Source organism: Loxodonta africana, chromosome 7 (assembly GCF_030014295.1).
Source record: "Loxodonta africana isolate mLoxAfr1 chromosome 7, mLoxAfr1.hap2, whole genome shotgun sequence".
In the NCBI taxonomy this organism is placed as follows: Eukaryota; Metazoa; Chordata; class Mammalia; order Proboscidea; family Elephantidae; genus Loxodonta; species Loxodonta africana.
Genome location: NC_087348.1, coordinates 115,879,201 through 115,903,470, shown reverse-complemented (window position 1 = coordinate 115,903,470; position 24,270 = coordinate 115,879,201). Strand labels below are relative to the sequence as shown.

At 37.2% G+C, this 24,270-nt stretch overlaps 1 protein-coding gene across 4 annotated transcripts in view; it reads left to right on the top strand.

Annotated features, from left to right (window-relative positions):
* Nucleotides 1–4: 4 nt before the first annotated feature.
* Nucleotides 5–24,270, top strand: part of CCDC82 (coiled-coil domain containing 82) — a 36,537-nt gene continuing 12,271 nt past the window's right edge. For 2 of the 4 annotated variants that reach the window (XR_002787123.2, XM_003415657.4), the window contains exons 1-7: nt 5–70; nt 2,778–2,876; nt 6,053–6,792; nt 7,464–7,662; nt 15,548–15,640; nt 17,901–18,025; nt 23,579–23,749. Coding sequence is in view for 3 of the 4 variants with exons in the window: in XM_003415657.4 (XP_003415705.2) it covers nt 6,061–6,792; nt 7,464–7,662; nt 15,548–15,640; nt 17,901–18,025; nt 23,579–23,749 (1,320 nt within the window). In the remaining variant the exon portion in view is untranslated. The other 2 variants (XM_064288838.1, XM_010595409.3) reach the window with 2 other exon arrangements.

Here is a 24,270-nt window from a genome sequence, read left to right as displayed (position 1 = left end):
CCTGGTTCCCGGAAGAAGGAGGAGCGTCGCGGGACTGGAGCGCGCGCCCACGGCGGAGGCGCTTTGAAAGGTGAGGGCGCGGGGGCGGCGCGGGGCTAGCTCGGCCGGAACTTGCTGGTTCTGGCCCGAGCTGCTAACGTTAACAAAAACCGCCCAAATCAGTTGCCGTCCAGTTGATCTCGCATAGTCACCTTGTAGGACAGAGCAGCGCTCCCCCTTCAGTGTCCACGGGAAGGTGGGCGGATTCGAACTGCTGGCCTTTTGGTTAGCAGCCGAACTCTCTGCCACTGCGCCACCAGGGCTCTAGATTTAGCAAGGGGGCAGAGAAAGTCACATCTCTCGGCGGGCTGGGCGCTCTCGAGGTGGGCGAGACCGGTACCCTGAACCCTTCGCTCTACTTCCGATCCCCTTGAACTGAGCTCCTGTGGGCGCGGTGCCCGTGCCCTTCCGCGGTGGAGCTCGCGTAGTGATTTCTTGGGTTTATGACTTTTCCAGACCCGTGTTTTTCGGGTGCGGACCCTTCTCGGGCGTGGGAGTATGTGTCGTAGTGCGCTCACGTCATCGCGAAGCTGTGTGTTAGGGTCGGGTTTCTTAGCTACGGTGCCCCTCCCTCCTGGAGGCAGGGGGCAGAGTGGTGGGCTGCCTAGGAAGCCTGCGAGCAGTTTAATAACCAGGTTTGTAATCCCGAGATGATCTGTTTCTTCTTCTGCCGCTCATCTCTACGGGATCTAGAGAACCACCTTTAATGTTAGAAATTTTGGTGACTAATACAGTTGTCCCGGACTCCAAGCTGACAGGACCCACTCCATTCAAAATCGTGGAGTGTTGAATCGTAAAATCCTAAGTGGGGGGAAAACTCTGTGTGTTTCATATTTTTCTATTTCCTGTTTCTGTCGTGTTGTGCTGTCTTGTTTTCCAGCCAATAAGAGAACTATGATAAATTTATTCCCAGCCATGTGGTAACTTGATGAGAATCATACGCTGTAGTCTTTAATCATGTATCACGCTGGTTTGTTTTGGTTTCCCTAATAATTTCATCAAATAGAGAGTGAGCTCCTTGGGAGCAGAGACTGAATCGTTGATTTCTTCTGGTAAGCCACAGCTCGAGTATGTGATGGTACATAGTAAGGGTTCATTTAGTATTTCTTTGGTTTATTGATGTTTCCTCTCCAAAGCGTATTTAACATATAAAAGAACGCCTCAAGGAGGGGGTGATGTTTTAGAAATATGAATGCATTCCTTAAGGTGGGATTTCAGGCGATGCTGACATTCCACTGTTCCACTGCCCCTCAAATCTTCCAGTGTAAACTACCACCCGCGTTGTTTATATGGCAAGGAGGTAACTCCTAGAATGCATCGTTTCTTGAGGGCGATTAACCTCAGAGCCCAGGAGAAAGGATATTTCTGCTGATGAGAATTTAAGTATCATAATCGAAGTACTTTCTCTTAGGTGTGGAGTTACTGTGTTAAAGAATACACGCAGTGATGTGGTATTGCCTTTAATTTATAATCTTTGACAAAGAGCATAGCTATAAATGTGTGTCTTACACGATATTAAACATGAAGCACAAAGATGTGGTAGTATTGCCCTTCATTCACTTATTTAATGCTTTCTGTTTGGAGTCTGATTTTGTCTAAAGGTTTAAAAAAAAAAAAATCTTTGCCATCAAGCCAGTTCTGACTTATAATGACTATATAGGTTACAGCAGAGCTGCCCCAAAAGATTTCCAAGGAGCAGCTGGTAGATTTGAACTGCCAAACTTTTGGTTAGCCGTAGCACTTGACCACTGTGTCACCAGGGCTCCTATCTAAAGGTAAGGTATCATTAAAGAAGCTCGATGAATTTTTATTTAAAGAAACTGAGTGTTTATTCAGCATATACAAAAACTACATCTATTTTTAGGAAGCCTTTATTTATTTATTTCTAAAGACCAAGAGATATCTTTACCCATCAACCTAGCTTTACCTTCTCGTTTCTCTCCCCAGGTTCACTCACCTTTTCCCTCTGTCATCACCCCCCCCCACCCACCACCCAGCTAATATAGTAACCAAAACCAAACCCAGTGCTGTCCAGTCGACTCATAGCAACCCTACAGGACAGAGTAGAACTGCCCCATAGAGTTTCCAAGGAGCACCTGGCAGATTCGAACTGCTGACCTTTTGGTTAGCAGCTGTAGCACTTAACCACTACGCCACCAGGGTTTCCAATATGATAAAAAATAAAAAAAGGTGTCCATAATTTTAAAAAGGAGCCAACCATATTGTAATTTTTATCTTCTTTTTCAATAGCAGACTTTTTGACATTATTGGTATAAATGACAATTTTGAAACAGGAGAGAAACCTGGCAATTTGGTAGTTGGCCAAATGAAACTTGGTATCTTACTACGTAAAACTTGCCTCCTCAAGCATTCAGAATCTGCAATTTTCCAAAATATTTTTCTCATCAAAGGCCGCCTTTCTTTGAAATTTTTACCTTTGGGCTCAGAGGAGAATCACTTAAATTTTGCCATCAGTGTCATCAATATGATGGTAGAGGGAAGTCTGCAAATTTTTATCTCTTTTGTGCATCTTTTTCTTGCCTAATGACTAATTTTCAGAAGTTTCTGGTTTAACTCGTGTGCGCTAAAATTTAGTGACATTAAAAATAAAAGCATATTTGTAAACTTGAATTTAAACCTTTTTAATGGTTATTTTCTGAAACTAAAATTAAGCATAAATGAGAGATAAAATAATGTTTACTTTTTAAAGGCCTAATTTTTATCACCTTTTTGTACAGGTGTGATACTGGCAGCAGTCATTGTGTAGCAGTGGAGGTGGCACCAGAAGATCTGGTTTCTAATCTCTTTTCTGTCATTAACAAGCTGCATAATCTTAGGTAAATGATTTAAACTGTATGTCCTCGGCTTTGATATTCGTAAAAGAAGATGTATATTATCTTCCTTCTAGGATCATTGTGAGAATTTAAAAATAAACAAAAATACACTGAAAAATGATAAATGTAGGGCTTGTTTTAAAGCTTAACAGTGTGCAGTATGCAGCCTAAGGTCATTTTAATAGTGACATTTTTAATCTTTCTTATCTTTGGCATAGGAATCACCTGTTCATATGATAAATGACTGTCTTTTGAACATGTTATAGTTAGGTAGGATAATCATCTATTGTATAAGAAGCGCTTTTGGGTACTAATGAGATCATTCTTTATTTTAATGTTCCTTACTACCTATATTTGCCTTAGTGTATCTGCTGAAGCCATGTTTGTCATTTGTCTTCATAAACATTTTTTTGTTATTTCTCCCAATTCAGGCAGCTTTATCAAAAAACTTTACTGTCTTCTATAGTATAGTCCCATCATAGGTACAGTTCATGCAAATTCAAATAAAAGTGCTTAAAAAAATAATTTGTTGTATCTCTTCAAAATGTAAGCTGCCTGGTTTATCCGGTGCTTAACCAAAGGAACAAGTAGTCTGTTTAAAAATCAGAGGAGAAACTGGTGGACATACTGTGAAGCAGTATAGTATGTATAAAACCATACTTTGAAGAGTAGTATAAGGAATTTTTTTAAAAGAATAATTCTGACCACATTATTTTGATCTTTGTCAATTTTAATATAAACTTTCTGCAAGATGCAACTCAAGTGTAATTTAAAATAGTTGAATACTTACTCTATTGATTAGGATTTGTTAGATCACTACTACAGTGCTGAATATATCTTATAGTAGTTACTGTTATAAAGTCATACTTTACAGTGTGAAGATATTTTTTGGTACATAATCATAGGAATGTTGTTTTTATCAGGTTTTACCATTATAGAAGTAGTCATGTTGCTTTATAAAAATATCAGAATTATTTTTTACGATCAAATGAGTAGTGTCCCCCTATCAACACCAAAAAAAAAAAAAAAAAATTGGGAACCTATGAGCTTGGTCCAGTGATGCAGTTATTGGCCCCAAGATTTTTGGCATTCCGATTTTGGAATTGCCTTCAGAGTCTGCAGCACATTTTTTGAACATCTTTAGTGGTAGTTAATCTTCATTTTTTGAAGATGGTTATCATTTCTAGAAACTTCTAAAATTCCCATATAAATGAGACAAGTGAATAAAGTGGGTGTTGAAGGCACTCTCTGAGATAAACAATAAAGCATAATTTTTTTCTTATTTGGGGGTTTTATACCTTGGTTTTTTCCTGATACTGTGGTTTATAGAGAAAATGGAGAAAAATTCTGGGCCATGGTAGAAATATTGGAATAGTCAGTGTCTTAGTTATCTACTGCAGCTATAACAAATATGGGAATTGGATAGCTTTAACAAACAGAAATTTATTCTCTCACAGTTTAGGAGGCTAGAAGTCTGAATTCAGGGCACCAGCTCCAGGGGAAGGCTTTTTCTGTCAGCTCTGAGGGAAGGTTCTTGTTAACAGTCTTCTCCTGGTCTGGGAGCTAGTGCAGGGACCCCAGGTTCAAAGGACACACTCTGCTCCTGGCTCCTCTTGCTTGGTGGTACTGAGGTCCTTCTCCTCTCTGCTCTCCTCTCTTTTATGTCTCAAAAGAGATTGACTCAAAATACAACCTAATCCTGTAGATTGTCTGCTTCATCAGCATAACTGCCTCTAATCCTGCCTCATTAACATCATTCAAAAAAAAAAAAACCTGTTGCCATCAAGTCGATTCTGACTCATAGCGACCCTATAGGACAGAGTAGAACTGTCCGATAGGGTTTCCAAAGAACGCCTGGTGGATTTGAACTGCCAGCCTTTTGGTTAGCAGTCATACATAGTGCTTAACCACTACACCACCAGGGTTTCCCATTCACTCGTTAACATCACAGAGGTTAGAATTTACAACACATAGGATAATTACATCAGAGTACAAAGTCTAGCCAATTTGATTCACATTTTAGGGGACACAATTCAGTCCATAACAGTCAGCCTCATAAAATGATTTCTTTGAAGAAAATAACACTCAATTGAGTATATAAGCCCTTATATGTGGATTATGAAGTCAGTCTCGTTCCATTGTGATCTTATTTTCTATAGGAATACATAAGCGTTACTGTTACTCTAGTTTTCTTACCAGTCAGTAAGTGTTGCTTTAATATATCTTTGTGATAATTTTAATGAAATTCATCCTTTGAATCAGAAATTTATACATTTGTTTTCTTTCTCAGTATCATGCTCTACTTCAGCCATGAAACTTTCTTTTTTCACCTGATTTATATTATTGGATTGTTACTAAGTGCTGTATTGGATTATGTTGTTATCTTTAATTTAGAGAAATTTAAAGCCATTGCCATTTTACTGAAGTGTATAGAGATTGCAAGCTTAGTGGATAAGTTATTTCTCAGTTTTGTGCTACTTTTTTATATAGATACCTACTTTATAACTTTATGTAAATTGATTCATTTAATTGCACTTCACATCATTTTCTGTTCAGAATCCTTCTCTGCCTACAGGATAAATTATGCTGGTAATCCCGCTACAGTTTTCCCTTCTTACCTACTTTTTTCCCCATGCAAGCCTTTTTTCACACTTCTAGTCACACTTATTTACGGAAGATACTATGTTCTTTCTCAGTGCCAAAGTTTTGTCCTTACCGTTTTTACCTGCCTTAAATCCCTTTTTCTTTTATTCTTTCTGTTCGAATATGACCAGTTCCTAAAAATTATATCAGATCACATCTGTTCAATAAAATTTCTAGTGAAGTATTTACCCTGCTGATTGGCTTTCATCTTTATACTTCTGTAGCACTTATCGTTATCACCTATTTGATAATAAATACTCTAATTTTTCTTAATCATATGTATTAGTTATACACAGAGATAATCTTTTGAAGGACAAGGATCATGATTTTTCTGTGTATTCCTTTCAGAACAACATATAGCCTAATTCAGAATAATCATAGATGTTCAGTAAATTGTACATCGAATGATTGTTTTACCATTTTCGCTCAGATATTCCACGTGATTTTGCCTTCATGGACCATTTTATAACACTAAATATTGTGATTTGTACCATAAATGCATTCATTTCTGTAATCCTAATAACTTTATTTTGTAGAAGCTTAAATGAAAATGGTACATGTAACAAGAAACAGTTCTAAAACTCAAATGCCCAAGCAGAAATCACGAGTTGATTGGAGGCGGACTAAAAGGAATAGTATCTCACTGTTATCTGATAGTGATGAAGAGATTAATAGTGGTGAAGAGTTCACCAGTGATGAAGAGTTTGATAGTGATGAAAGTGTTGATAACAATGAAAACGTTGATAATAATGAAGAGCTTGATAGTAACAAGGGGCTTGATAGCAATAAAAAGCCAGAAAATAAGGGAGAACTTAAATTAATTGAAGTTGAAAGCGAAGGACACAGCAGTAAGCATCTAGTTAACACTGGCAACAGTTCAGCATATGAAGAAGAAAAGAACAAAAGCCAACAAAGGAGTATTGACTTACCAGATGATGAAAGTCATCCAAGTCAGGAGGAGGAGGATCTCAACAAACACACTGGACAGGTAATAGAGGAGGATTTAGAGGAGGAGCACATCATGCCAGGAAGGCGAAAAAGGATATCCTCTGTGATGTATGACAGTGACGGGAGTGACGACAGTGATGTAGTAGTTAGAAAAGTAGGTGTCAAACGTCCACGTAGAGTGATTGAAGATGAATGTTCTTCATTGGAGATGGAGCAAAAAGCACCTGAAAAAACTTTAGCTGCACGAAAGCAAGAACAATTGCAGAAGCTGGAAGAACTCTCAAAACAAAGATCTCGTCAGAGATGCGATAGTGGCAGAGATTTTGAGGTGTGTTTTATTATGTTGGTTTTGTTACTGTTTTTAAAGTTTTATTTAAAATATTTAATTTTTATAAAAATCAAAAGTACTAAGTCTGTTCTACTTCACAGTAATCCTAGAATTTATTTTTTAATCAAGTGTCTTTTAACATGTTTGATTGTACTATCTAATATAGTTTTATTATGAGCTTCAGTTCATCACTTTTTAAAAAAGGAAAGGCTTGTTTTACATGGTTTTTCCTGTTTTTAACTTCTACTTATGACCTTATTGTTCATTTTAAATGTTTTACATCATTTAAGCAAATGCCAAAACATCCCACTGCCGTCCAGACAGTTCCAGCTCATAGTGACAGAGTAGAACTGCCCCGTATAGTTTCCAGGGTTGTAGATTTTACGAAAGCAGACTGCCACAACTCCTGCAGAGTGGCTGGTGGCTTCGAACCGCCATCCTTTCAGTTAGCAGCTGAGTGCTTTAACCATTGTGCCACCAAGGCTCCTCTCACTTAATCAAGATTCAATAGTATCTTCTAATTTCGAAAGTCCGGCATTTAACAAGATTTATTTTTAACTTGAAATTACAAAGCTCTGTGGATCGTTTTTTGGTTTCATATTTAATGGTTAATGTCACATTCATACTGACAAAGGCACAATATACTGAAGTGTATCTTTTAATTTAATTAGGACTCTGAAAAGGAATCCTGCCCAAGTAATGATGAAGATGAGGAGGAGGAAGAAGAGAGTTCTGAGGGTGAAAATGAAGATGATTATATTATTGATGACTTTATAGTACAAGATGAGGAAAGTGATGAAGAGAATGAAAGCCAACGAGAAACAAAATTGACTACTTCACAATTAAAATTAGTGAAACAGAATTCTCTTTGTAAGTTAAATATCAAAAAAATATTTTACAACAAGCTCTAGTAATGATATAGTAAGTTAGCCTTTTAATATCATGTTCTAAATCATTGCTTAGGAATTATGGTTTCATTTCCATACAACTTTAATTTGTCAGATAATAGTTTATTCTGTTGGTCTCAGGAATCTTTTACAATCTTGAAATTATTGAGGATTACAAAAAGCTTTTGTTTATGTGGTTTACGTCTATCAATGTTTACCTTTGCAGAAATACAAGCTGAGAAGTTTTAAAAATATTAATTTAAAATAACATTAATAAACTCATTATATTTTAACACAGTTTTATAACAACTGTATTTTCCCCAAAAATAAGAAAACTGGCTTTTTAAAAATACCTTGAACGTCTGGCTTAATAGAAGGCAGCTGGAGTCTTACATTTTCATTGGCATTTAATCTGCTGTGATTTGTTGTTTTGGTTGAAGAGGATGAAAACGATTTGCCTCACACAGTTAAGTAGTTGGAAAAAGGAGGAATTTTTTAATAGTATTTTCAAAAATAATTGTGGATATTATCCTTTGATACTACAAGTGATAATTTCTTAAAAATTATTTGCAATGTGGAAACTGAAACTGTATAAATTAACTTAGTACTCTCTTACACTACAATCCATTGGTCTGTTTTGCATTTTGAGTGAATCTTTTTTTTACCTGTATGTGATTTTGTAACCCTGGTGGCCGTGGTGATTAAGTGCTACTGTTGCTAACCAAAAAGTCAGCAATTCGAATCCTCCAGGCACTCTTGGAAACTGTGGGGCAGTTCTACTCTGTCCTGTAGGTTTGCTTTGAGCTGCTATTGGTCATTTGGGAAATATTGGTTCACGGAGTTATACTTATTTGACACATTTTATTATATGATTAAGAAAATTACATTCATTAATATCGCTGACAATCTCAGAAAATTCTTCAAATATCGGGAAGATGTCAAGCTCGCAGTAGCAGATAAAAGTTTTTAAAATTCTGATTTCTATTTTAAAACTTGATTTCTATCATGGACAATAAATATTCTCAGTTCTTCTGGAAGTGACAGGCCCACTTCATTCAGTTTTGAGAAAATGTCTGCCAAATACCCCAGCCTGAATAACCAATTTGTCATTCTTTCAAGTCAAAATGGTATTTCGTGAAAACTGAGGCTTTTTCAGCTTCCATCTCAAACAATCACACAAGGTGCATTTCCTCAAAACAGGCATCATACTTTGGTATGCAGCATGAGTGTTTTATCTGTAAATGCATACTTCCCATTTCATCCAATAGAGTACTAGAAAGATGTGTACTCGAGGTTCAAGATTTAATAAAATTAATAACTCACTAATTTATGAAGGACATTCTTAAGTAAAAGTAGCCTTTTTTTTTTTTTTTTTTTTTAAAGCACTGTGAGCACATAACAGTGATCACTACAATGATTACTAGTAGTTTGGTGCTAATGCCATGATTCCGTGCTCAGGGGACACCATTGTTTTTGCACCATCAGTACAAATGTTAACATAGTGGAAAAGGAAATGTAGTATTTTCATATTACTGCTTTGACCTTACCACAAAATCTGTTGGTTCCAATTCATAATGACCGCGTATGCATCAGAGTAGAAATGAGCTCCATAGGGTTTTCAGTGTCTGGTTTTTCAAAAGTAAATCACCAGGCCCTTCTTCTGAGGTGCTTCTGGGTAGACTCCAACCTCTAACCTTTCAGTTAGCAGCCAAGTACATTAACCATCTTCACCACTCGAGATCCCCAGTGGCGTAGTGGTTAAGTGCTACGGCTGCTAACCAAAAGGTCAGCAGTTCGAATCCACCAGGCACTCCTTGGAAACTCTATGGGGCAGTTCTACTCTGTCCTATAGGGTCGCTATGAGTCAGAATCGACTCGATGACACTGGGTTTTTTGGGTGGGATCCCCAGCGCTTTCTAACCACAGTTTGAGAATTGCTCATTTTTTCTGGCCTTTTGAGGCTTTGCTCAGTGTAACCCATCAGAGGTAGGAAATGAGACTCTTTTGTATTTTCATATAATTGACTAAATATAAATAATAGAATTCTGAAAAACTTAGGATATCTGTATTATTACTCTGATTCCTATAACCCATTGCCATCGAGTCTATTCCTACTCATAGTGATCCTATAGAACAGAGTAGAACTGCCCATTAGGTTTCCAAGGAGCAGCTGGTGGGTTTGAACTGCCACCTTCTGGTTAGCAGCCATAGCTTTTAACCACTGCACCCCCAGGGTTCCCTGATTCCTATAAAAACCAAAAACCAAACCCATTGCCATTGAGTTGATTTCAACTCATAGCAACCCTATAGGACGGAGTAGAACTGCCCCGTAGGGTTTCCAGAAAGCATCGGATGGATTCGAACTGCTGACCTTTTGGTTAGCAGCCGAGCTCTTAACCACTGCACCACCAGGGCTCCCTGATTCCTACAGCTGTACATAAATTTGAAGATGGTTTTTATGATGTTTTATAACTGATATAAACGGACAGCGGGACTGATTGATTTTGTATTTTTTTCCTAAATAATGTATTATTTCCAAATATTTTAGGAAAGGCAGTATTTGCTAAAATTAAGTGTAACATGGTTTGATTTAGATCTCACGTTTTATGATAGTAGATAGATCAAATTTCAAGAAAATTTAGCAGTTATAGAGATGCCATTAATAGACACCTATGTACTGTGAGTTAATGACGATTGTTCTTATACCACTAGGCACTAGTTCACCTGCCACCTGGACATTTCGATCATAGGGAAACTCAATTAGGACATATCCCATCGTTCTGAATTATGTATCTAGAATGTGGTAGAACATTTGTTCAGAGATACTCACTCATACGCACTTCTGCTAAATAAGGAAAATAAAAGTCCACCTGTGGGAACCACTTAACTTCCTTCTCTGCCCTACACCTCACTGCTTACTGCCTATAGCCCAGGGGATGATGTAGCTCATTTTTTATGCAGTACCTTTTATTTCGTGTGTTGTTAATTACACCTTCTCCTTTGGCTCTGTCATCTACTTTTTTTATTTTTGGAATGACTTTATCCTTACAAACTGTCTTTCCTCAACTTGTAACCATGTTCATGCCTTTCCTTCCTTCACTTGGCATGCTTTGTTAGCCAAGCATCTAGTTTTAGTGATCTAGTGCTGCTATAACAGAAATACCACCAGTGGATGGCTTTAACAAAGAGAAATTTATTTTTTCACAGTCTAGCATGCCAGAAGTCCAAATTCAGGGTGTCACCTCCAGGGGAACCCTTTCTTTGTCCATCAGCTCTGGAAGAGGGTCCTCATCATCAATCTTCCCCTGGACTAGGAGCTTCTCCGTGCAGGAACCCCAGGTCCAAAGGACGTGCTTTGCTCCCAACACTGCTTTCTGGGTGGTATGAGGTCCCCCATCTCTGCTTGCTTCCCTTTTTGTCTTTTGTAAGATAAAAGGTGGTGCAAGACACACTCCAGGGAAACTCTCTTTACACTGGAAACTCTCTTTACACTGGATCAGGCATGTGACTTTAGTAAGGGTGTTACAATCATACTCTAATCCTCTTTAACATAAACTTAAAACCACAAAATGGAGGACAACCACACCATACTGGAAATGATGGCCTAACCAAGCTGATACATATTTTTGGGGGACACAATTCAATCTACAACAGCCACTGTTCTAAATCTTTTTGTCTCTGTTTCCCAGTAACTCTACAGAACGTGGTACTTAGTCTGTTGCACCCATCAGTCCAGTGAAATTGCTCTCAGTTAAGTTATCGATAACCTCCTAGTTGCTGAAATACTCCTCAGTTCTTATATTAACTTGGCATTGCTATGTCCTTTGCCACCATTGACCACTCTCACTTTAAGAAAGCTCTCTTTTTTTAGCCTTTGTGGTTCTGTTCTCTCCTGCCTTCCACTTCATAATATTGCTTTCCTTTTTTTCCATTTGCCATGTAAATATTGATGTTTTCAAGGGTTCCATCCCCCAGGCTACCTGCATCTTGCTTGTGCTTTGAGCAGTCTCTTACTCATACTTCAGCCCAATCTTTAGGCAGAAATTTCTAAGCTTTTATCTCCAGCCTAGATTTCTCCTTAGTATAAAACCTAAATTTTCATCTTATTCCTGAACATCTTTATCAGGGCGTCTTCCAGGCACCTCAAATTCGATCTGTACAGAACAGAGTGATTAGGAGGGAGCATGATGGAATTTTTGACTGCTGATAGGACTGTTCTTATTTTGGTTGTGGTGTTGGTTACAGGACGTGATGCATTTGTCAGAACTCATAGCACTGTACACCAAAAAGTGAATTTTACTGTGTGTAAAAATGTAAAGCGCAATAAATTAAGCCAAGTGGGTGCCCCTTTCAAAAAACAAAAAATTGAATGGTTAATCAACTTACCTTGTTTTGGTATTCGTGTGAACCATTAGAGTTTCTGACATATTATAGGTACTCATCGTTAGATGGATGGATGGATGGGTGGATGATTCAATTAAGTACCTTGGCTGAAGACTCCTGGGTTATATAGTTTAAGAGATTCAGAAAAATGTTTCACATGCATCAGAGTTTTTTAAAACTTCAAGAGAAAAAAAAAATAATAATGTATTTTAGATAACTGATAACTTGGCTAATATTTTTATACTTTACCAATATTTATACCATATGTGAATATAATAAAATTTAATATAGGGAATTTTCAGTTTACCAAAGGACAGTGTTCTAGAAGTTTCAATAAGTTAATTCTAAATTTGGGAGTCAAAATATATTTTCTCATTAAAATAATAACGTATATGATGAATAATGAGCACTATCTCTGGGCTGGGTTAGATTGGAATTAGGCTAGTATTCCTAGATTCATTCTCCCCCAAGCCTCTATAACAGCACTGACAGCTACTCATTTAACATATGATCAGGATTTGAGAGAAATATCTCCTAGCTTCAAACTCAATGGACAATCACAATCAGTGTCCTGTGCAATTTTGCCTTTTTGTAGAGAACAGTTCTACTTGTAGGAAGACATTTTTGTTCACTTCCTCACTCTGCCTTTTGGCACTGAGAGATGTATCTATACCACTTCAGAACAGGGTAGCTTTCCCCCGCTACAAGGTTGAAGCGCAGTTGAAGACAGCAATAGTCTTGTTTTTCCCTTGTCATCAATCCCTATTAGTATGTCTCTATATTTATTCTGAGACTGCAACTCCTAGAAAAGATACGATAGAAAATAGAGGGACAGTAATCCACTGCATTCCAGCTCTAAATAGATTCTGGATATGTTTAGTGGTCACGTACCAGAAGCCAACCTCAGTTATAATGAAGCATTAGAGGTATTCTCTGTAAAATTAGGAATAAGACAAAAATATTTCTTCTTAACATTACCCTGGAAGTTCTGAATAATGCAATAAGACATGTGAAACCAAAACAATAACATGAAGAATTGAAATAAAGTTATCAAAAAAGGCATTAATTATTGGAGCATAATATGATCTATATGCTCAAGCTATAAGTTTCTGATTTATTTAACAAAGTATACGGAATTTAAGAGATAAGAATACATTGAGAGCAGGAATAAATGTAACATATCTTTCCATAGCTTTTTCATGTTTTTTCCCTGGGGGAGAGGGACCTAATAGAGTACAAAAGAAGCCAATTTCTTGCCCTGCCTGTGCCCTTTTATACTGAGATTACCCCTCCATTCCAGAAGAAAGTACATCAACAATCTGTGCTGTTACCTAAGGGAATGTATGTAAATATTCTCTTGATTCTTGAAGCAAATTTATCACTAGTAAGACCACATCCTCCTTGAGGTTGGGGGAGAAGCAGAATCTGCTCAGGAATCCCTGAAGAGTATTTCTGTCTCCAGCTCTAGAATGTACCAGTAAGCTCATCTCCCACCAATACCCTAGAAAATCTGAGTATTTTGAAATTAGTAAGAGATCTCAGAAAAATGACCATATTCACAATTAATATGCAAAACTCCATAAATCTTTCATATGCTTGCAATAATTATTTAGAAGATATAATAGGGGATTAGCAACCACAGTAAAATTCCTAGGCCTCATCCTAACAAGAAAAGCATGGTTTTATAGGTAGAAAAGGAGCCCTGGTGGCTCAGGGATTAAAGTGCTTGGCTGCCGACCAAAAGGTAGGCTGTCAGCCACTCCTTGGGAGAAAGATGTGCCAGTCTGCTGCTGTGAAGGTTTCAGCCGTGGAAACCCTCTGGGGCAGTTCTACTCTGTCCTGTAGAGTTGCTGTGAGTTGAAATTGACTCAACAGCAACAGGTTTGTTTTGATGTAGGTAGATAAACTTTACTATGAAATAAAAAAGGAGACATGAATAAATGGAGAGACTTAGCATGTTTCCAAAGGGTAATACATAGTATAAGAAGTTACTTCTGAAATTTTTAAGCTCAATTTTGCAAAAACAATCCTGAGTTCACTTGGAAGAACAACAAAATGAGAATGAATAAAACTTGAGAACAGAGTAAATTGGAAGGATTTGTACTACCTGTTTTTAAAAGTCATAAAATTGCAGTATGTAAAACAGTGCAGTATTTGCATGAGAATGACAACCAGATCTGTAGGAACTGTCAAAAAAAATCCCAAACCTATTGCTGTGGAGTCCATTCCGACTCATAGTGACCCTATAGGACAGAGTAGAACTGGCCCATAGAGTTTCCAAGGAGCACCTGGTGGAACTGAACTGCTGACCTTTTGGTTAGCAGCTGTAGCACTTAACCACATAGGCTGTCTAGAGGCACCAGTGCAAATTATTTGGTGTTGTCATTTAGATTTATTGCTGCTTTATTTTGATCACTTTAGTAGTTGAGTAAGGTTATCTCCTTAGAAAAGAATAAAAATATAAAATAGTGTACACATACTAAAAATTTCCATTAAAGGCTAAGAAAGAGTTATACAGCCCTTTTTAAGAAACTAAAATAGAAATAAATAAATTTCCCCATGCCCAGTCACATCTTTCTTTTTACTTAGCTGAAAGCAAAGTCAAAATCTACTCATGAATGCTTATGATAGGTCTTATTTTGCTTTCATCCCTTGCCATGCATTTTCCACATTTCTCAAAATACTCAAGCTGTTCTTGATATATCTTCACAGGCACCCAGAATTGGGCAAATGCTTTAAGAAGACCATTGGATCAAGGAAGGAGTCATGTTTAATAGAAAACATTTCCACAACCATAGTAAACTTTGACCCAAGGGTAGTGGGAAATAGTATGGACCTTCTCTCTCGTCCCTGACTGACTTCTAACAACAGATGACTCCAGGGACCAGATGGGTTGTTGGAAAATCGGGCTTATATGTGTGGTGTGGGAAAGAGAAGACACAACTTTTCCAAATTGATATGGAGTACAGAAATCCTAAATCTGTGGCAGCAGAAAGAGAAGTGCAGTTGTTATAGCTACTGGGGTGCTAGCAAGAGGGGTAGCAATTTTCTGGACAATTTCATATGCAGGATCTCATAGATAAGGAATAATAATTTCATGCTCATATGGAACATTCTCCCTTAGAGATGTTCTTCCTTCTAATTGTTGATAAATAGTTAAACTTAAATGTACAGGGGTTGATTTTGATTTTTCTTTTCCAGAGATACTTCATAATATTCGCTGGACAGTTTTCCCTTGCTAAATTTGGGGAGTACAGATTATTTGAAGTAGCATCTAGAAACTTTGGATTAGAAGTCAGGAAGTTTGGAATATGGAGATTTGCTGTGACTACACAAGTCACCAAAGTAGCTATTAAATTAGGATAATTAAGCTATTTCTGCTATTTATAGTATTGATTTCTTAGCCTTAGGGAAGATAACCTATTATATATACATGTAATTGTTTTGTCTACTAGATTCTAATATTTGTTTAAAATTAATTTCAGATTCTTTTAGTGATCACTACACTCACTTCGAAAGAGTTGTGAAGGCTTTGCTGATCAATGCTTTGGATGAATCTTTTCTGGGAACGTTGTATGGTAAGTTAATAGTATTAACGAAAGTTTCTTTTTTCTTTTTACAGTTTTTAAACAGCCTAGCTTTAAAAAATACAGTAAGAAAAACCAAGGAGGATCATCTTTAAGGCTCTCCAGTCATCCCTGTAGGATTAACTGCATCAAAATCTATTCATATAAAAAGCTAGTTAGTGTTTGTGGAAGGTACAAAAGTACAAAAGAAGTAAGTTATGGATCCCCACCCTTTGAAAGTTCACAGTGAACTTAAGGATATAGGACATACACTCATGAAACAGCAGGATGGCTCAACAGCCATGTTCCAGCCTCCTTGAATTTCACCAAAACTTATATGCTGTTTCATACTCCAGCGCTTTTATACATGCTTTTCCCTCTCAGAATACAATCCATTTCTACCCCAGATTTTCCATGTAAGTATCCAAACTTTTCCACTGTGAAAGCTATCTGTGACCTACTCAAGTAGTATTTGTCTCTCCCTCATTGTTACCACCATCATTCTGAGTAAAGTATGGTGCTATTCATATATATGTACTTTTCCACCATATTGAAAATATATTTTTGCCTGCCTCCCTTACCAGAGCATGGGAAGAACTATATCTTATATATACATGTATTTCTTGCATCTAGCACAAAGTCTGGCACATAATGAAGACTATAAACATGTGTTGAATACTTACCTAAGTGCCAAAACTAGATTCCTCTGCCAATTTATTGAATAAATATTTATTAAGTACCTACAATGGGCTAGGCATTATTTGAGGGCTAGAGATATTGGTAGCGACTGTCATATATGATTCCTGCCCTCATGTTGCTTAAAGTCTAATGGGAGACACAGGCAATACCTAAGTAAACAAATACATAACATAATATGATTTCAACTGGTGATTCGTTCTTGAAAAAAACAAGAGAGAAAAAGTGATAAGGGAAAAGAAAGCCTACTTTAGTAGATTTGTCAGAGAAGGTCTCTTACGTGAATTTTGAAGGCAAGCCTAAGTGAAGTGAGGGAGGGACTAATGTATGGATCTTGTAGAGAGAACAGTAAGTGCTAGCACCCTTAGGAAAGAATAAACCTGGTGTGTTCAAAGAACAACTGGAAGGCTTGTGGCTGGAGTAGAAGGAGACATGGGAGAAGGAGAAGAGATAAATTCAGAGGGGTAGGTAAGAAACAGATAGCAGAGGGCTTTTCCTGGTAAGGCACTGGAATTTGTAGTGATTTAAAGAAACATAAACATATCTATTAAAGGAGTTCCTAGATAGCACAAACGGGTAAGCGCACAACTACTAGCCTAAAAGCTGGAGGTTTGAACTCATCTAGAGGCACCTCTGAGGACAGTCTTGACAATCTGCTTCCAAAAGGTGGCAGCCTTAAAAACCTTATGGAGCAGTTTTACCCTGATATACATGGGGTTGCCATGAGTCGGAATCGACTCCATGACAACTAACAGCAACATACTTATTAAGGAAATCTCAAAGAAGAAAGGGAAACAAAGCTTAACTTCAGAGAATATGATAGGTACATATAGATAGGTAAAGTATGTAAAAGGGGCCCTGATGGCACAGTGGGCTAAGCACTCGGCTGCTAACTGAGAGGTCAGTGATTCAAACCTACCAACCACTCTATGGGAGAAAGATGGGACAGTCTGCTTCTGTAAAGATTACAGCCTTGGAGACCCTATGTGGCCGTTCTACTCTGGTGGATAGCATCGCCATGAGCTGGAATCAAGTCAGTGACATTAGGTTTTAAGGTATATAATATGAGCCAAATCAGGACGACAGAAATGAGGATAGCATGCTAAAAGGGAGTGAGGAAACAGTTCTAGCTAGAAGAGAGGATTGTGGTTTGTTGGCACTGGGGATTACCACTGGGTAGGTAGAACGAAGCCAATCGCAGAGGGCCTGGACAGCCATACTCAGAACTTTGAGCTTCATCTAGAATTTAATGGCTAATCCATGTCAGTTTTGTGTAAGAGAATAAAAGATATGGAAAGCTTTTTCATCTGGCTGTTTTTGTTGTCATAAAATAACTGTTAAAGCTTAATACTTCCAAGAAAAGCTGTAATTTTTTTATTTGTTTTCTTTCCCTAATGCTTTGCTAGAATGATTTTTTTAATTTCATTAATTTTGGGTTTTTTTTTTTTTTTACTTAAAATGCCTTTTAACCAACCAAGTATCTTCCTTAAAACTGTAGGAAGAGATCCTTAAGTAAAAATTATTTAAATATGTCATTGGGAAAAGTGATTGTTTCTGTTGTTATTTCCCTGAACAGATGGCACTAGGCAAAAATCATATGCACAAGATATGTTGACATCTCTTCACTATTTGGACGACCGCTTTGTTCACCCTCGTCTAGTGAGTTTAGTTTCTCGAAGTCGTTGGAAAGAGCAATATAAGGTAGACAGTTTTGTTTTCTTATCTCCAGGGTGGGGGAAGAAGATGGGGAATGGTGGAGAGTGGCTCTCTCAGTATTTCAATGTCCAGTTAGACTGAATCCTCTTCTAAAGTATTCATAGTCCTCTGTGTTAAATTATCAGCTTATTGTTTCTAAAGGCTGTTACTGTTTTAATCATTCACACTAACTATAGTCAATAGATGATAAATAACTTTTTAGAACCTCTCTAGGACTTAGCCATCTATGAAATGAGGAGATTTACTATGACTAGATCAAAGCAGTGATGAAATTAGGATAATTAAACTATTTCTGCTTAATTATTGTGTGCCACAGAATGCTAATTGTTATTTCTGAAGAGTTCCATATCCAAAGAAGTTAGAGAAACTTCGGGTTTAACTTAAACTGGTTTCCTTATTGGAGGACTTCTCAGGAGCGTTAATACATAAATTTATACACTAAATCTTCAAGAGGGGAAGATAGAATGAAATACTTGAGAAATTTGTTTTTTACACTTTGTATTTTACAAATTTGCATTTGAGGCTCCTTTTCAGGAAATATCTGTCGTTATCTCCCGTGATGCTTGATTTCCATAGAACGTAATTTGGGAACACTGGCCTAGATACTTTCTGACATCCTTTTTTGTCTTAAGATTTTATAATTTTGTTGTTTCGGGGAAGCACTCATTTAATTTATAAAATCTACTAGATTCCATGTTATCCTCTAGGTTTCTATTTTTTTTTTTTTTTTTAATAGTAGAGGCTATATTATTTTTAAGGTCCCCCTCTCACTTTTAATAGTCCATGATCTAATGATTAGCAAGAAGGAAAATGGCAAGATAATAAAATATCTCTCAAGTTCCTTCAAGTCCGTCTAATGTTTAAATCAGTAGCCCCTCTAGGTCATTTATGCCATGTCAGGTGATTGATTTTGTCCAAGGCCCGTTCAGCCTTAAATTACCTGATTATAGTTTAGGAGCAGATGATTAGGTTTAAAGAACAGTTATGAGATTTCAGAAAGAGGTAGAAGGCTTCAAGTTGGAAGATGGCTTGAGTTTAGGGCCACCATATGTAACTTTTTGACTTTGGGAAAATTTTTAACCTCTCTGAATCCCAGTTTCTTCCTTAGACGTAAAAGTATTTATCTACTTTGAAGGGAAATATTTACTTACTTTGAAGATAAAGTACATAGCCCAGCTCTTAGAACATTGTACATTGTTTTCAATAGAAAAAATAGCAATATTTTATTATGTATCACCTGCTTTTTATCAAGTACTTCATATGCAAAGTAAAATATATTGTTTAAGAGTAACCCCATGAGGAAGGCACTATTATTGCCTCCATTTTAAAAATGAGGAAACTGTGATTCAGAAATCTTGATTAGCATAAGATTACACAGCTAGTAATTAGCCAGGCCAGTATTTAAGCCAAGGGTCCTTCTGACTGTATGCTATACTGTGTAATATCATACTACAGTAGATTATACTGAATTTGCATAACCCAATGTTAAAATAATAATTATAAGATAGAATAAAGTATAAGCTTAAGAATTTAGAGACATAGATGATTTATAACTATGTTTGTCAGGATAAGCTAGGTTATACTGTTAAATAGAAACAATGACAAAACCTCAGTAGCTTAACCCAGCAAGTTTTTTTTTCCCTTCTATGTCCAGTCTAAGTCACCAGAGATGTTCTGTTTATTGTAGTCACTCAGGGAACCAGACTGATAGAGTTTTCATCTCAGCATATGCTTCCGCATGAGTACCACAGAAGTAAGAAGGGAAGGTGATTAGTCACCTATTCACTCTGAGTCTCAGCCTGTAAATGACACATGTTGCTTCCTGTCACATTTTATTAGCCAAAGCAAGTCATGGTCATACCTAACTTCAGAGGAGGCAGGGAAGTGCACACTTACCATTGTCATGCAACTGGAAGGAGGAAAGCTGGAAATATAGCTGGAAATATTTGGTAAATACCACCAATAACTAGTACAAGAAGCTACCCCAAAGAGGTAGAAATGTCAAGGACCTAAAATGTGTTGCATGAATATACCAGAGATCTAAAAAGAAGATGGATTCTTGGGCTTCACATTATCGTTAGGACCGAGTATACCTTAATCCTAAAACTTAGTGGGTTGTCCTTAAAAAGTATGTTTATTCTTACTGTAGTCCAGATAGTCTATGGGTTTAACAGTTCTAGGAACAACCATTTCTGTTCATATAAAAATTATGTTGACATATTGACTGTTGCCTTTGGGATAGAATCTCTAGATGATTTCAACAACTGTTCTCATTTGATAAAATTATATATGTGTATATATAAAATTATATATTTAAAAAAAAGTGCTATAGAGTCGATTCTGACTCATAGCGACTCTATGCAATGCCCCATAGGGTTTCCGAGGAGTGCCTGGCGGATGTGAACTGCCAACCATTTGGTTAGCAGCCATAGCACTTAGCCGCTACGCTAAGTATACACACACATACACATATAAATATACACATATATATATAAACTTAATGAAAGTTAAATTAAACACAATGTCTTACATTAGATTGTATGCTTTTTGTTATTCAAACATCTATCTTTGCTTCTGAATAAAGGTCATATTTACATAAAAAGAGCTTACTATTCAATGATTAAATACTAGTTTGCGTTCATCAGTTTGTAGAGTTCTCATGACACATTTCTTTCTTTAGTGGCATTTCATATAAATACTGAAACAGAATACCAGGTTTGGTAGATTTGGAGCAGCCACTTTGTTTAAAAATAAAGATGTTAACACTTTTCAAGAAATGTGCTTCCTTCAATGAGGATAAAATAGCCTTCATGAAGAGAGCTTAGAGGGCCCTTCCCTCCCTCCAGTGCGATCATCTACATTTGAATTACTTTGTCAAAAAACTTGTCATAATTCAGAGTGCTCAGAGCGTGATATAGAGAATTTCCAAAGGAAGCCACTTATACAGATACTAGAAAGCTGTTGTGTGCCCTTTAAGAGGAATGTGTATTGCTTCCCTTTGCTGATAAAAATTTTCTTTGCTGCTGCCAGTAAAAACCAAACCGTTTTGTTTCTAATGGAATTTTGGATCTAAATTCTTTTTTGAATGTGGTCAGAATTATTTACTAAATCTGCCAAATATTTCTTAAAAGAGTGCCATGAGGTATGAGAAATATGACTGGTAGACAAAAGATAATTTGTGAATCATACAGTGTAAAAAGGAAATTAGTGTATTGGTTACAAAATTATTATCTATGGATTAATGGATTAGTAACCACTGATAGTTACCATACTAAGGAACCTTGGTGGCACAGTGGTTAAGCACTCCCTACCAGCTGCTCCACAGGCAAAAGATGTGGCACTCTGCTTCCGTAAAGATTTACAACTTTATGGAAGCAGGTCGTATGGGCCGGGTTTACTGTGTCCTACAGGGTCACTATGAGTTGGAATCAACTCGATGGCAGTGGGTTTTTTAATAGTAACCATGCTAATAGGCTCATTATGCACAGTTTAAATATTCTGGTAAAACCTAATCTCCAAATTGGAACAGTAATGTTTAGCACAGGCCTAGAATGTAAGTAAAAATATTCAAACACAAATAACTTCACAGAATATTAATAAAGCTTATTTATGAACAACACATATTTTCTTGGTTTTGTTTCCTCACTGGTAACTCAGTTACTAGACTATCCATATCAATTCTAGGCACCTGGCAATCCTAGTTCTAACTTGTTTAGCTTCACAGGACTGTAGCAGGATTAAATTATTCCTGGAGTATTTTATGGAAGCCACGATACAATCCTGCTTGCTAAAAGTGAAGAGAACTTGAAGCGCTTACTAATGAAGATCAGAGACCGCAACCTTCAGTATGGATTGCACCTCAACATAAAGAAAACAAAAATCCTCACAACGGGACCAATGAGCAACATCACGATAAATGGAGAAAAGATTGAAGTTGTCAAGGATTTCAGTTTACTTGGATCCACAATCAACAGCCATGGAAGCAGCAGTCGGGAAATCAAAAGATGCATTGCATTGGGTAAATCTGCTGCAAAGGACCTCTTTAAAGTGTTGAAGAGCAAGGATGTCACCTTGAACACTAAGGTGCGCCTGACCCAAGCCATGGTATTTTCAATTGTATCATATGCATGTGAAAGCTGGACGATGAATAAGGAAGACCGAAGAAGAATTGACGCCTTTGAATTGTGGTGTTGGCGAAGAATACTGAATATACCATGGACTGCCAAAAGAATGAACAAATCTGTCTTAGAAGAAGTACAACCAGAATGCTCCTTAGAAGCAAGGATGGAGAGACTGTGTCTTACATACTTTGGACACATTGTCAGGAGGGATAAGTCCCTGGAGAAGGACATCATGCTTGGCAGAGTACAGGGTCAGTGGAAAAGAGGAAGACCCTCAACGAGGTGGATTGACACAGTGGCTGCAACAATGAGTTCAAGCGTAACAATGATTATAACGATAGTGCAGGACCGGGCAGTGTTTCGTTCTGTTGTGCACAGGGTCATTATGAGTCAGAACCGACTTGACGGCACCTAACAACAAGAACATGATACAATCCATACGATAGAGACTGAGTCTGTTGTTGTTCTCAAGTTTTGAATTTTTTACTTAAAAGTCAGTAAATTTTTTTTAAATTATTCTGATTTTTGATGCTGCCTTTTTTTTTTTTTTTTCAAATTTTAATCAGTACCTCCTTAGTACTGACTAGAGATGAGAGGAGGCAAAAGAAGTAAATTAAACTTAAGAGCACTACGCCCACTCCTCACTTACCAACTATCTTGTTATTCGACATTTCTCAGTCTACTGTTCAACTATTTTGCACATTAACAGCATACGTCTGGCAGTAATGAATGCCGAAGTGCTAGGTGGTAGTAACACTGGCTGTGATGATTAAGGTTGTATGTAAACTTGGCTGGGCCATAATTCTCAGTGGTTTGGGAGTTATATAATGATGTAATTTAGCAGTTATGTAATTATGTAGTCACCTTCCATTTTGTGATCTGATGTGGTCATCCTGCCTTTTTGCATAACACCAATTTTCACATAATGACCTGGTGTTTGGAACCCAACCATGTCGATACATGAGGAGTGGGTGTACTTAGTAGTAACTCAAGAGTGTAAGAGACGTAAAACAGATTTTTTTTTCTAGTCTGGTTTCTTCTCGTGTAATAACCTAGATTATAAATTTACTTTTTACTTAAATTATCAAACACCTACTGTGTGCTGTATATTAAAGTAGGAAATATAAGTGTATTTTGCTCTTAAAACTCTTCTATTATTATAATTCCTAAGATAGGTTTGGAAACCCTGGTAGCATAATGGTTAAGAGCTACAGCTGCTAACCAAAAGGTCAGCAGTTCGAATCCACCAGGCGCTCCTTGGAAACCCTACGGGGCAGTTCTACCCTATCCTATAGGGTCGCTAAGAGTCGGAATCGACTTGACAGCAACGGGTTAAGATAGTTTTTAATTTGGTTAGGTTCTTTTTGTGTTTATTTTGATCTTTTAAAGCTTCATTCTGTTTTTTTGATTGGTTCAGGAGCGGGTAGAAAATTACTCTAATGTACGTATTCTCAAGAAGAATCCTGAAAACCGTTCCTGCCATGCTTGTGGATTGCATCGCTTCTGTACATATTCAGTGCATTTATCAGGGAAGTTATACAATACCAGGACTATGGAAACAGATGATTTCATGTCACATGATAAGCAGGTATTGTTTTCTTTTAACTTTAGTTTTCATTATGTAGAAATTTTCAGTATATAAGCCTGCACAAAAAAATTCGAGATTATTTTTACAAGCAGGGAAATTAACACTAGGAGAAGGGAGAAATAATACAAGGAAAGACAGTACAATTTTTGTATGTGAAAAATATGTCATATACAGCAGATTCATTTCCTAATTTAATCAGATAATAAGTGCGTATTCTCTACATATACAAATTGGTGGGGGGGGATTACTGAGGCAGGGGAGGCAGGAATCGCCTTTGCTTCTGAAGGGGACTTGGACCCAGGTAGAAAACTTTGCAGGAGATGATCGACCAAATAGATAATCCATAAGCAAATAACTGAAGATGACTATTCATCCTCTTATGAGGGAACTGAAAGAGTTCCATACTTCAACGCAGACTATATCAGAAGCCTGTCAGAGTCTAGAGCAGTAACCTCTTACTTAAGAACCAAAAAGCCGAACCTGTTGCTGTCAAGCTGATTCCGACTTAGAGCGATCCTACA